Raw genomic sequence first — 13,895 nt, forward strand, 5'->3', positions numbered from 1 at the left:
GCGTTCGCAATATAACAGAAGACCCTTATCAACTGTAGGATTTGTTAATATAAAAGTAAATTTATTAGTGTTACAAGCTACAAAAAGGGCCTCCTTTTATTAGCTGGATAATTTGGGTGGTAATATCGTTAAAAAACGAAGGCTATTAATGCCATGAATATATGAATATATGCCATGAATATATATGGTATGAAAAAGTATTTCCTACATATTCGCGGTTAGATGTCAACGTAAACATAACAGGGAAACAGCTAGGCTTGAAATGTCTTATACGAGTGTCCTTCCCGATTTTATATCCTTTTAAATTGATGCAACTTGTCAAAACTGATGCATAATATCTGGCACTAGACTTAATACAAGTTAGTATGAGTCATTCTCTTAATATAAGAATTATTCTCTCACCATACAAATTGGAGAAATTTCTGTACGGAAAGGTGTTTGAGGGTAAACATAGAAATATATAGAGGATAAATGTAGTTTTATAAGATGTCACTATGGAAATAATGCGCGGAAGTTCCTAGTTTTACATTTTAATTGTTTTGCATAAGCAAAAATAGAGGAGACTTTGGTAGAATTACGACGTTTATTATCAAAAGTCAAAGCGTTTATAGTCTCCATTGCACCCGCCAATCATTTCCTCTGTTTCGCGATGTAAGCATCGACGCCTTTTTCTAGAAAAGCTAGCGTACCCATGTGGTTCATAACAACCTCGTGAAAATCGCGAATGTCGAATGCTGAACCTGCAATGATATTATATGATAGTTAAAAAGAAACAAGTTACTAAGGGTTTATGTCAGTGTAATGTCACATGGCCTGTGAGAACGCGTTGAAAATCTCTCTCCTTACATACTAAGTAATCGAAGTTCCTAGTTTAGCAACCTGAAGTTTTCTTATGACTAAACAACATGGACAAAATTTCTGGTACTGGAACTTTCAATTAGCCATTGTAAAACACAATATTAAATCCCTTTATTAGCAAACCCTATACCAAAGGTTTTAGTTCTGATTAGGACAGAAAAGGACATTTCTTGGTAAAGCAAGGGAAATGAACAGCGTACCAAGCGCGTCGTTGGCTTTTTGTCGGAGCTGTTTGATTCGAAGTTCTCCAATCTTGTATCCACATGCTTGTCCAGGCCAGGTAATATACCGATCAACTTCCGACTCGATTTCCGAAAGTGACGACGCCGTATGCTCCAACATAAAATCAATCGCCTGTTGACGCGTCCAGCTGCCAAATAAAGGTAAAAACTATTGCTAAATCCGATGCCTTGATCTAGCAACTAGCCCAAATGTAATCAACGAGAACGGGTCCTTATTGCAGATAAAAAAAAAATGTCATTTCTGTTTTGAACTGATGTAAATTTGAACGCATATGTGGCTACGATAAAGTTGTGTGACTAATATTGGTTATTATTGAAAAAAATTTGTAACATGAACATTCCTGGTTTTCCGTGGAAACTTACTTGAACGCATGCATGCCTGTATCAACTACCAGACGGCAAGCCCTTAATATTTCTTGAGAGTAATGGCCGTACTTCTCGTATGGCGTATGATAAACTCCCATTTCATGGCCCAAAGACTCGCTGTACAAGCCCCAACCCTAGGATCAAGCCATGCGCATGGAAAATCGAATGCGCACCGTTGGTTAATATGTTTGTTACTTGACTTGTTTTCGCTGTTTCACCTTACAAAGGTACCTACTACAGATACGCATTATATATATATATATATATATATATATTAGTGAGAGTATGAAATGGCTTTACAGTAGGGTACAAATCGTCTTCAACTGCTGTGCAGGAAAGTTCGAAAAAGAAGTACTTTTATTTTTTATGATTGTTTTGAAACTGTTGTTAACTGAACGTAGATAAAGGCCGCAAAGACGGGCAGCGATTCAGAACAATTTCCATTGCTTTTTTAAAAATCGATCCTAATCGACAAGGACTTGTGAATAACGAAGCAGGAGTACAACGTGGGCTTCGGCTACAAGGTCCTAGGCTAAATAGCCTAAAAATACAGCTACTAGGGAACTTTGTATTACTAACTTAAGTGGCTCGTTAATTGTATCAAAAGCCGAAACTCTGAGGCTTGAATCTTGGAAATTTTACTAAACTTGATTTACAAACAACGATCACAAGGAATGTCCGAATTAGATAGCAACCCTACGAGGGCTACTATCTAATCCAACTGTAGGAACGCAGTCCACTAGCAAAGCTCTACGAGATTTCTGCAGAAAGTAGCGTGAAGGCTATAGGAAATCTTTTTTCCGACTATTCATTGTTACCGTAAAAATCGCTTTCGCTGCAAACTTGTGAACAAAAACCGCTTATGTAGAGTTGTATGTCAAGGTAGAACGAATATATCCTTACCCTTTCTGGTAAAAAATAAAGGCTTTAAGCTTGTTGCTTGAGTGTGTGGAAAAGATGGCAAGCAATCTTCACAGAAATAAAGTACTAAAGGTCCAATCAAATAAAATAGCTAAACCAAAAACGCAATTTCATCTTCTATGTATGCCTCGTGCTTCGAAATGAAAAATAATGTGGTGCAATATATATATATATATATATATAAACGGAGAAATCGCAATATAAAGCGAGTGGCTGTGGAACACTTGCTACTGGCGACCAAACGACGAAGCTAAGCTTGAATGTATTGTCTATATTCAGACACACGTGCATAAATGTATATACATTTAATTGAGCATCAATAGAATACAACCGGAATCAGAATAAAAAGAAAGCATGTAGTTACTTACCTCAATATACGCAGTATGTAAAGGAAAATGGGTAGGCATATCCGTATAGCGACGATCTTCCATGAGCAGCCGGAAGCTGGCCAAATCGCGTGTCTCAAGTAGACGAGACCCCTGGAGATGATGGCCTGGGTTAGCTTCATGTAAGGCCAGTGCTGGCATTATGTAGGTTGGCGAGCGACGAACGTCATTTCCGTTAATGTAAAACATACCTGGACGCGAACCGTCTACTGCACCCTGAAAGATCAAAGTATGGTTATGTTGGTATGCAGCACAGACCTTTGAGTCAGTATGACTTTAAACTGAGTGGTGTGACTAGTTAAAACAAACCAAAAGTTTACGATTGGTCTTCCAGCCAATTTTGCATCAAAATGAAAGATTGAAAAATCCGCTTTCCTTTATGACCAAGGTAACATACTTTTCAGAAAAAGTCGATATATCCTACCGGATTAAGCGTCTGCAGTTTTAGTCTTTGGATTAATATTTCTTTTGACAACATGCACGATATTATCAATAGCATTCACACATCAGACGACAGTGTGTACAGCATCACGGATGGTTGTTTCATGCAATTTAATAATACGAAAGAGGAATGGACATTAACGCAGTGTCTATGAGGAATAAACACCGAGTAAAACGCGGAGTAAAATGTGTAAACAAGCTGACGAGAAATAATTATAATTTATAAGATTATTATAATTATTATACATTATTATAATTAAGAAATAATTCTAAATATAATATAACGAGCCGAGATGCCCGTAATATTATGTTACTCACAATAGCCATTTACCGTAGAGTTTACATATCCATAGAGGTTCTTCAAAAGAATTAATGAATCGATTTTATACCTGAATGTAGTATGCAGCAGGTCCAGCAGCTCTTGACGCACTCACGAGTTCGAGATTTAACTTAGCTTGTGGCACAGTGCGGAAATATTTTGACAGTTGCGGTTGAATTCTTTCCTCGAGAATACACTTATAAAGGTCTTTTATCTCTTCCTGACTACCGAGAATGAACTGCGGATCCTGACGCATCTTTTCAGCAAAGTCCTTAGGCGTATCCTGGAGTCCCAGTTCAGTAATCACCTTTTTTAATAAAATTATAATATAACAAGTTAAAATGTGTTTACTATTTTATTGTACATTGTGTTTATCACCTTTTTCACCTGAGCGCAGTACGCAGCGCAGTTGACCCTTAAAGAACCTGGGCCTACAAACTTAAACTAATGCCTTAAAGTGACCCTAACGCGCGTCCTTAGACATGTGAGTCATTTCATCACCTAGTAGACTTCAGAGTGTTTGTATCCAATGTTAATTTACAGGATATATATGTACATCACCTTTTTGATTTCGTTATTGATTCGTGCAACCTCCTTTAATCCAATGTCGTGCACGTCAGATGGCTTCGCTGCGTACCCGAGATGGTGCTTAAGGCATTCAGCATAATACGCCTCTCCATTGGGCAATGAACTAACGCCTATATTCTTCCGACAAGCCGCTAGATACTCATCTCTAGGCAAATCAAGGCATAGGTACCATTAAGAAAACATTATAAACTCGCCATCTTTGATTAATCACAGCTTGCACGACCAAGTACCTCAGTTTTTTTAGCAAGTTCAATTATGCGTTGGAAAGACCCCACAGATGTTGGATGGTTTTGTGTGAATTTCAGGGGAAAAACGAACGCTCACATAATATAGATCAATACTAATACCGATCCGGTACTAACCTGATAAAGTCCCTTAAAACAGAAAGTCCTTTCTGAGCTTCTCTGATACCCTCGATAACTTGCATCTTCTGTGAGTCAGTTAGGGTGAGCTTACTCTCTGCAACCGGCCTATGATCAGTCACATTTGGTTTGCGTCAATTACACGTACGATATACTCAAAACTCCCACCGATATAGTAATTATGGTTATTTTCGGTGCGCTTAACTTTGGAACTGTGTGGTCTACCAGCTTGAAGCAAATAACGATGCAAGAAAATGAATAATAATAAAGTAGTAAGAGATCCTAGGTCAAAATTAAGATATTTTTATCAGCCAAAAGCCTGCAGGCAGCGTTATGGATTATGCACATGTGCTACGTACGTGTAGTAAGGCGTATTACTGGGCTCCTGATTGACTAGGTCTGTAAGGCTTTCTACCACATTTTTCTGAAATAACATCGAGAAGAAACAATCAGGTCTTGCTTGCCGTCGAGGAATTGCACGAACACTTTCTTTATTCTTCCTACAACTGTCACAAATATCGAACACATAAAATAATGGATCTTTTTGATTCGTAAAAAGTGAAATAGATCAACATTAACGGAGCTTTTAGAAGTGCATTTAACTGTATCTATTTGATTTTTATAAAGGCAATTGACTTTATAAAATAGCATTACGGGAATATAACAGAATGCATGCTAAATAGTGGCTCATTTTTTTTTAATAAATGGGGAAAAAACGTATCAGGTATAGTTAGACATTCAACTGTGACTTTTAAGGGTTATTCAACAATATCTCTACAGGTGATATTTAAATAGAGATGAGAGTAAATAAAAGGATTATATATACTTATGAAAAAAAAGTTGAAAATTTTGCAATGTTCCTAATTTAGCGGGCTTTGGACGTGTCACTTAAATAATTGTTAAACATGATCAATAGCCGAGGAACAGCCCGTGAACCGATGTTATGGTTAAGTTAAGAACCAACAGTAGTTTCGAGTGATTATGGAAGCTGAAAAACAAGAAAAAATAATCTATCTTTAAAACAATTTTGGAAGTGAATATTTTGATTTAAAAAAAATGTTTGACAGATCTAGACCGGCTACCTTTTGGTGAAGCTAAGCATTTCCACGTGAGTGTATTTAAATGCACCTTTGTTATCTGTGTACTAGGAGCTACGCGGAGGAATTAAAAAATCTCGGCAAAGAAACATTTGACTTGGAAATCTAACGAAGAACTAAGGATGAGTTGAGTGAATAAGCTTGACAACATTATTATGTAACTGTCTATTCTATAAAACTATTTCTATACTCCATGATACATATGGCGGGCAGATAGGAACACTAGTCATTTGTAGATATAAATTTTTATGGCCTGTCATTGCTGGCGTTATGTATCTATAATTTCAATGAAGTTCCTTTGAAAACAATAAGATGATTCATACTGAATCTTGTTGAACACTAAGCGGGTGAATTTACTACAGTAGAACAAGTGCCAGCGTTAAATAAGGCGTTAGCAGATATATTAATGCAATTTGTATTATGCTTATTACTGCAAGTGGATTAGTGTATGTCTACGTCTTCATACTTTCAGTTTCTCTTTAGGCACGCACCAATGAGATAGAATGCAATGTAAGCTCGCTGCGAATCCCTTCCCGCATAATCTCCACAACGCCCTCGATTTGTGCAGGAACGGCACGCAATCGTCGAGTCAACTTATTAAAGTCGTCCGCAGTTTCGAACTTCATATATGAGATAATTTGTGCTAACTCTACATTCAAACCTGCAGGCAGATAAAATAGGCCGTTAGTCATAAGATTCACATGCTTGCGTAGATTGCGTGCGTCCATATTTATGCTTGTACATTACGGACTATCTGCCGTTGTGTACTGGCGTAATTAGTCAAGAAAAAGTTTTTCTAATGTTAATGGATACCGGTGATAAACCACTGCACCATGCTAACATCATTCGCCAAGAAATGCTAACTTAAAAAATAACACATTTATAACCTTGCTTTTAGTGTTCACGAATTCATGGTAGGAAATTACTAACCGTCGATTCTCGCCAACGGAAAGACGTAGGACTTCGTAGCAAAGCCGTCAAGATATATCTGTAACATCTCTATAAACAGATCTAGATCCACTAATGATGATAAGCAGGTGGCTTCGCATTGCTGAGCTTTATCAAGACGAAGCTGTTTAGCTCGTTCTAGGAGACTGACAACCTTAGTACGGCGTGACTCGAACGAAGCCAGGCTGTATGACTCCAGCTGCACACAGATACGCATGCAAAAAAAGGGCGATTCGTAGTGTTGTTGTCGGGCTTAGCATGTCGTTTCTTTGAATTGAAGCTTACTTTAATTGCATTGGAAAATTACTAGTAATTTATGCTGAAATATGATGTGCATTTTTTTAAATTGTGTTTTTGTCATAAATTGCATATTCAAGCAGATGTGTATGTTGATATGAACTTGGGCGCAAACAATAATAGGATAACGGTGGTCGAAAAGCATACGAAAAATGCTGACCTGGTCATCGTATTTGTGGATTCCAAACATCGTTGCGAATTCCGGTGAATCTTGAAAACGCCACTCAGTAAATTCAGAGAAAAGCGCTTGTTCAGTAGAGTTCGGCTGAACCATAGTGTTACCGCCCGCCATTTTGACCGCGTGTGAGACGAACAAATAAAGAAACACCCTGTGAACACCTGAAAGTAAAATGAAAGATTCCTAGTAATTTAAAACAATAGGCGTCTGTCTATTGGAGACCCTGAAATAATGTGCGCAGATGTACTTCAGGTAATATGTACAATATGACTAAGTAATGCAACGGTTGACTATCAGCTTTGTTTTTTTTTCCAATTCACATTATATACTGTTTGGATGCTTCATTAGATGAAATTTCAGGCACATGAAAGAGAGAGAGAGTCGTACGAGAAACTTTTCTCAGATGTCTATCCAAGCATATTATGACGAGTAATGCTCTTCATGGCAAAATAGGATCGCTACGGAAGTCCTATTTAGAAAATGTATCACCAATTTAACAGGAGTAAAATGCAGGACGCAGCCACACATATGATCGTAGCTAACAAGTTAGGAACCACAGAGTTTACCTGACCCGATGGAGCTGTATTCTGAGATCGCGAAACCGATAATTCACTGTGGGTAATTTTTAACCTTTTCAAAGGGCTGAGGAATATACACGTGGTCGGCGCATGTGTGTGTGTGAACCTTATACGTACCGCCGTAAGGCTTCTGGCCAATAGGCCTCAATAAAATTACGGCACAATGATCACATCCTCTGTAGAGACGATTGTGCTGGAAAATGCATACGGTTTATCCTCTTTTTTTGGTTATAAGGAAGGAAAAGCAGCCCGGAACTTTACTATACAATTTTATTATTTCTGCATTACTCGGATTTTCCATACATGGGGAAAAATACTGTCACTCAAACGGTAAGAATACTTTCTAATTTAGCGCGCCGTGCTACTGTAATAACAGATAATAATGATAATAATTTAATTCTACTAGAAATTTAAGCATTTTTTAGCAAATAATATTTGTTCTACTTTAAACTATATGGAAAATGATACCGAGCAGTGAAAATATTTTAAATCATTCACGTATGAAAACATTATATACAGTTGTGCTTTAACTCCTTATCATCTCAGAAAAACAGCTTTCGAATGTGTATCAATTTTCTAAATCTAGATAAAGAGCTTTCCTTATTTCTATTTATGATAAAGCCTAAAAGAGTAGATTAAAACAAGTAATTGATATTGACCTGTTGAACCTAAACAAGAAATAATCGACCGAATAGTTAGTAAAACTTTCAGGAGATGTCGGAATATTAGTATATATCTACACGATGGTTGTAATGAGCTAGTCTGTAAAGCTAATTTTTTTGTAGATACAAATACCTATGCAGTATATTTAAATACTATATGTTAGACTAGAGTAAAAACCCACAGACCTGTGCATTACGTTGCACAAAGAAAGCGGTCCTCAAATTCGTCGACTAAAACATTCAGGCTGTGTATATATAACCTTAAAGGCCTATTACCTCAATGTGAATTTGCTGGGAAGCAACTGATACTTCCAAAAAATTGTTATTTACCTGTCGTCCTAAGCTAAAGTTGTAGTGCTATATTTATTGAAACTAAACACGTGAAACTGAAATTAGATAAAAAAAAACTCACTTCCGGTAATGCCGTTCAATTTCGCTTCAGACGCTATATCTATATACTATAAATTTACATTGATAACTATTTCATTAAACTTATGCTGATTTATTTCCGAATGCAAAAAGATAACGCTATCACAAATTCGGAGCAACAATGAGAAACGCCTATTAATTAATTTTAATGATCACTGTTTTTTTCGACAAAATATATAACATCGTCACGAATTATTTTTTCATACGAAAATGTTCCCCAAGAAAAGGGTGCATTTGGATTCTAACTTACTGTCTCTGCTCAAGCCTATGCTAACGTCGAAGCGTTAAGTGTTGCCTCGTACAAGATTGCATCCGAGATCTATCTGTTTTGCTTGACAGACATTTTAAGCGTTATAAGCAACGGTTCTCGTCAAAGCAGGTTACGTAAATAAATGTAACAGAACCAAGTTTTCACACTTTGGGCGTCGGAGCTTCGTTTTCGTAAATATAGAAAGTAGCTAGGAAAACGCATCAAAATGAACCTACTCAGTGTTTCGAATAAAATGGTGCAAATGCCTCGACAAGCTTTGTAATGTCAGACAGCTATATGTGCAAGACGAGCACGCGACGTAAGCAATAACAGAACATTACAAAGGGACAGACAGGTCTACTTACTGATCCTCTCAGCTGATCGCTGTATGGCCACTTCTTGCGCGTAAATGCCAACCCTATTATCTTTAGAGTTTAAACTGGGCAGCGCCAAAAACGACTTCTCCAGCATTAATGAAAACTTTAGTGTGATTTTGACGGACTTTAACCCCCCAAGTATTTAGTGTTATTTGTTAACATGCAACAATAAGTTCAAATCGTACATCGGGAGCATAGTTATACGACGTGGTGTCTTGTAATGACCCCCGAAAGCTCAAAAGAAAAAGCATTAAAGAGAAATGCTTCAGCGTGCTAACCTCTAACTTTTTCCATTGCTTAGCTAATCATACGATTCTTAACATCTGAATTTTGTTTTGGTATGACAACAATTTTTATTATGCTGTATTCTAAATCGAGAGAAATCTATATATTTTTTATATTATGCGAATATATATATATATATATATATATATATATATATATATATTTGCATACAAATGAATCCCTGGTCTAAATTTGGGCTGTTACAATACTCACTCTGTACAACAAAGGTACTGTTTTATATGCTTTAAGGTGCTAGGGCTATTTATTGTTAATCTTTATCAAACAGTGCTAAAATAAACATTCGAATAGAGTCTCAGAGAAGTTTTTTCTCAGTTAAGGCATTGCATGCGCTTTATTTTGCAAATACGAATGAATACCACTCAAAAAACAAACTGGATTAATTAGCTGGATGACGATCCGTGGCTAAGGTATACCTGAAAACTTTTCAATAGAAAAAAGTAAAACATTGCCGAACTAAAATTTGGCTCAAACTCAGCAAAAACTTGCTGATCGTTATGCAGTGACTTGACAAACAGTTATGAGTTGTCTTTGAGGAAAAAAAAAGTAGTGACGTGAATTGGCTTGGCAGGTATACATAGAATTATATCGTTCCGTTCGGCTAATTTACATGGGCCGAATATAGACCTGTTGATTGTGTTATCCTTCTCAAGCATTTTTCGGTATATAAGACTATTCAGGTAATGTTTTTTGGGATAGAAATTTAGGTTATATTGGAAACTTGGGTATATTTCTTGGAGCTATTCATATCTTTTTCTGGATCACATGAGAAACATCATTTTCAATCGTTCGTAACAATTCTGTGTAGAAACCTGTTATCGTAGCTATAGGTTGCTTAGTGGGGGGCGAAATGCTGGGCATCGACAAAAAGCCGTATTTTTTTGTGTGCTTTGTAGGGTCCATATTACATCAAGGTTTCTGGTTTTTGACAAAATTACATACATCTGAAAAATTTGACAGTATCCCGTTCCCAGATTTTCTGTTCGGGCAATAAACGAATTGTTTGCCGTCCGAGGTCCTCATTGACTATGGATTGTTCACCAGGATGGGATATATCTTTTAAATTTAAAGTCCCTTCGTTGAGCTTAACTTTCCCTTCAAATAGTCTTGTAAGTTATACAATTCCCGTTGCACACAACAAAGATATTTCACGCTGCTTTGACTGTTTTTTTAGCCTTGGCAAAAGGCAAAATAGAATAAGTGTGAAAAATGCATCTTTGGAGCCTGAGTTCAACGCAAAATTCCGTTCACTGTAACAAAAAAAATGTAACCCTTTCTAGCTTAGATGGAAGTAAACAAACGGTGAAATAGTACGAAGAGAGAAAATGGTAAAAACAAACCGGTATTATTTAAGTCATAAGTATCCGGTTTAAATTGATACGAGATTACCTGGCATAGGGGTTAACTTCTCTCAAAACGAGAGAATTGTTGTAGCGGTTTCTCTAATTGCAACTACTAAAAACCAACAACATGCTACAAAGTTAAAGTTATGGACAATGGACATTTTCGACCACGAAATTTTCCAGCATCGTAAGAGGCGTTTGTAATGACACCAGTGCTTATCCTGTCCTGCAGTCCTCTAACAGTTTTCCAAATATAATAACTTTTACATTTGGGGTAACTTTTATCTACAAGCCCGTTGTATTTGCAATGTGTTGAACGAAATTTAACCTGTTTTTAGCCTTCAAGTGTGGATGTCTCTAAAGGGAAAAAGCGTATCTTTAACAATTAGTCTATTTAGCTGGAATCAAACAGCTGTCGAAGTAGCATGGGATTCTCTGTCATGTAGAACAAGGACAATATGACTAAAATGACTGCTCGAATGGTTTGGTAGATGGTAGATCTTGGATCTAGAGGATGCATCCCATCCTGACCGGCCTTTCGAGCTCGATGAGTTTATTGACCACGAAAGTAAGCGGCGAACGTTCGAGCATCGACAGGTGTCGTTGATGTAAGCAATTTTATCAGAAATAGAGAATCTGAAAGCAGCACAGAATGGGCAAAGCGGACCAGAAAACACCGCTTTTTATTGATCTTCAGCGTCTTGGCAATGAGCAACGCGCAGTCACACTGAGACCTTTCATTACAGAATTGTTATGGATGACAAGATGCGAGATTTCCACGTCGATATGAAACAACGAAAAGAACGGCTAGTTCCGGAAAATATGTCGGAGCATAAAGTTAAATCATACATCTATTCTAAAAAAAAAAACAACACTTTGTATTAGGTGGGTTAGACTTATTTTATACACCGAAATGGGCTTGACAAGCAGAAAACGATAGACAAAAATCTAAGTATGGCCCAGTTACATCCACTGAACGAAGCTTTCCAAAGGAAAAGGCTTGAAAGACAAAGCAAAAATCATCCTTTTCCACGACAACCCAGGGCCACAGAAAACAGGAATCGTTAAAGTCACTTTGCAAAAATTTGAGTAGGTTCTTGTTTCTTGAGATCCCGCGCTGACAAATGCTTTTTTTAATTACTGCAAGACTCAAATTTGACGCTTGATAATGATGACGGAACGACTTCTTCGACACTATACCTGACAATTCTTAGCCGGAGGCAATGAATAAATTGGTTGAGAGGTGCGAGAGGGCATGCCATACATTTATTTGTCGCTAGAGTTTGAGTAAAGCGCCACTTTTTTGTAAGATGAAAAAAACTGACATTATTTTTGTAGATATTTAATAAAACGGTGAAGTACTTTAATTTACTTGACTACTTATGCCGGGTTTAAAGATGATAGTAGAACTGTCAGAAAAATTGTTTATAGAAAATCCAATTTAAAGAATAGCACCCTACATTTGACAAACTCATTTTCAGTTGTATAATAACAAATAATTAGTCTTACTTTGTATAAAAGCTTTGCCGAAATAACGCAAACGACTGATTCTTTTAGTCGAATTGATGTAACAGGCTGGCGCAAGTTTAAGATTTGGATCGATTTTGGTGAAAAATCTTATAAAAATGAAAAAATCACGAGTTACATGGCTCAGAGCGTCACTATAATTCGCGTGTTCAAACGCTCTGCAAAATTTTCAATGATAATAAAGCTGCTCTTTAAAAAATAACTAGAAGAAATAATCGTTATTAATTATGGTCGATCTTTTAATTTTTAATATGGCGCGGTTCAAGAAGTTTTTGTGGCCACATTTTTATGGACTATGCGGATAAAGCCAAAGGCCTGTTCTTATATTCAGTGCCCACTAACTATTAACGAGGCTAGTGAATACTGAAACAAGCCTTAGTTTTAAAGGACAATAGTGAAACATAATCAAATATCTCTATACATGCGGTAGCTAGGCTATGGGGTGGCAATATTGATGAGGGCTAACTGTAATGTACGCTTCATCCGAAAGAGAAAAACAGTAAAACTAAAAAGTAAACTGAAAGTGCTGGGTATGCCTAGCTTAGCGTGGAGCATACAATGAGGACTACATCAGTGGAAAAGGTTTTTACTAAAAAATATTAGGAAAAATCAAAAAGCATTTTGCGTACGAGGCTTTTTGCTTACATTCGTAAAAAACTGAACCTTGTTTGGTCGGACTACCAAAGTAATCGAGCAATAGGCCCTCCTGGACTAATCGAGTGATTCCTAACTCGTGTATTCAAATAAGCATGCTCAGTAACATCGTAGTACTAGCTTGATAGCTTGACATGCATTTCATTGGATAGCCTCTGCAATATCCGATATTTTCGAAAACGTGTTTAGCTCTTGTTTTTTGTTACCAAACGCGCGTTATCATATCAACGGATAAACATAATGGATGAAAAAAATTGACTACATTTTGAAGTCTGCTAAAACAAGTGACTGCTAGAAGCAAAATAGATTTTTATATTGTTTTTATGCAATAGTTATCCATAAGGTCAACTTAACTTCACTTACTGTACATAACTGAGCTGCATTTGTAGTCCTTTCTGACGGTAACTTGACGAACACGGTCCTTTTTCGACCTACTAATTTACATTCTACAAGCAAGCTATTTCTTCTTCATACTCTTCCTGTACTGCTCTAACCAAGAAGAATTTCGGGAGTCCGGTCACAGCTATCAGCAGTTTATCATCTATATAATCTAACACGGTGGAAAACGGACAGTCACGCATTACGTAGATATGCCAATATTCAAAAAATTCCGCCTCCTGGAAAAAATTGTATTAAGATGGGATGTTTCCTTAATTTATTACGTACTCGAATTTTATTATTATAATTCGTTTTCAGGTGAGAAAACTCTTCATACTGATAAGCCGTGCCTTCTATTTGCTTAAACTTTTAAGCTGCTTTACTGTACTAA

General features: G+C 36.8%; 1 protein-coding gene across 3 annotated transcripts; it reads right to left on the reverse strand.

The window, feature by feature from the left end:
• Window positions 1-564: 564 nt before the first annotated feature.
• On the reverse strand, window positions 565-13,578 carry LOC111272519 (uncharacterized). 3 transcript variants are annotated; one of them, XM_022854017.2, is made up of 12 exons: window positions 13,490-13,578; window positions 6,986-7,164; window positions 6,511-6,727; window positions 6,072-6,241; window positions 4,843-4,907; window positions 4,484-4,591; window positions 4,095-4,266; window positions 3,604-3,840; window positions 2,756-2,989; window positions 1,464-1,600; window positions 1,059-1,228; window positions 565-740 (listed from the first exon to the last, which is right to left on the reverse strand). In XM_022854017.2, exons 1-12 carry the CDS (start codon window positions 13,494-13,496, stop codon window positions 631-633), a joined length of 1,806 nt encoding a protein of 601 aa, XP_022709752.1. In that variant the 5' UTR covers window positions 13,497-13,578; the 3' UTR covers window positions 565-630. The 3 variants fall into 3 exon arrangements, with proteins under 3 accessions (XP_022709752.1, XP_022709753.1, XP_022709754.1); XM_022854018.2 differs by lacking the exon at window positions 13,490-13,578 and adding an exon at window positions 9,159-9,277; XM_022854019.2 differs by lacking the exon at window positions 13,490-13,578 and adding an exon at window positions 8,923-9,117.
• Between the last annotated feature and the right edge of the window lie 317 nt (window positions 13,579-13,895).

The sequence above is a fragment of the Varroa jacobsoni genome, unplaced genomic scaffold (assembly GCF_002532875.2).
Source record: "Varroa jacobsoni isolate VJ856 unplaced genomic scaffold, vjacob_1.0 contig02482, whole genome shotgun sequence".
Taxonomy (NCBI): Eukaryota; Metazoa; Arthropoda; class Arachnida; order Mesostigmata; family Varroidae; genus Varroa; species Varroa jacobsoni.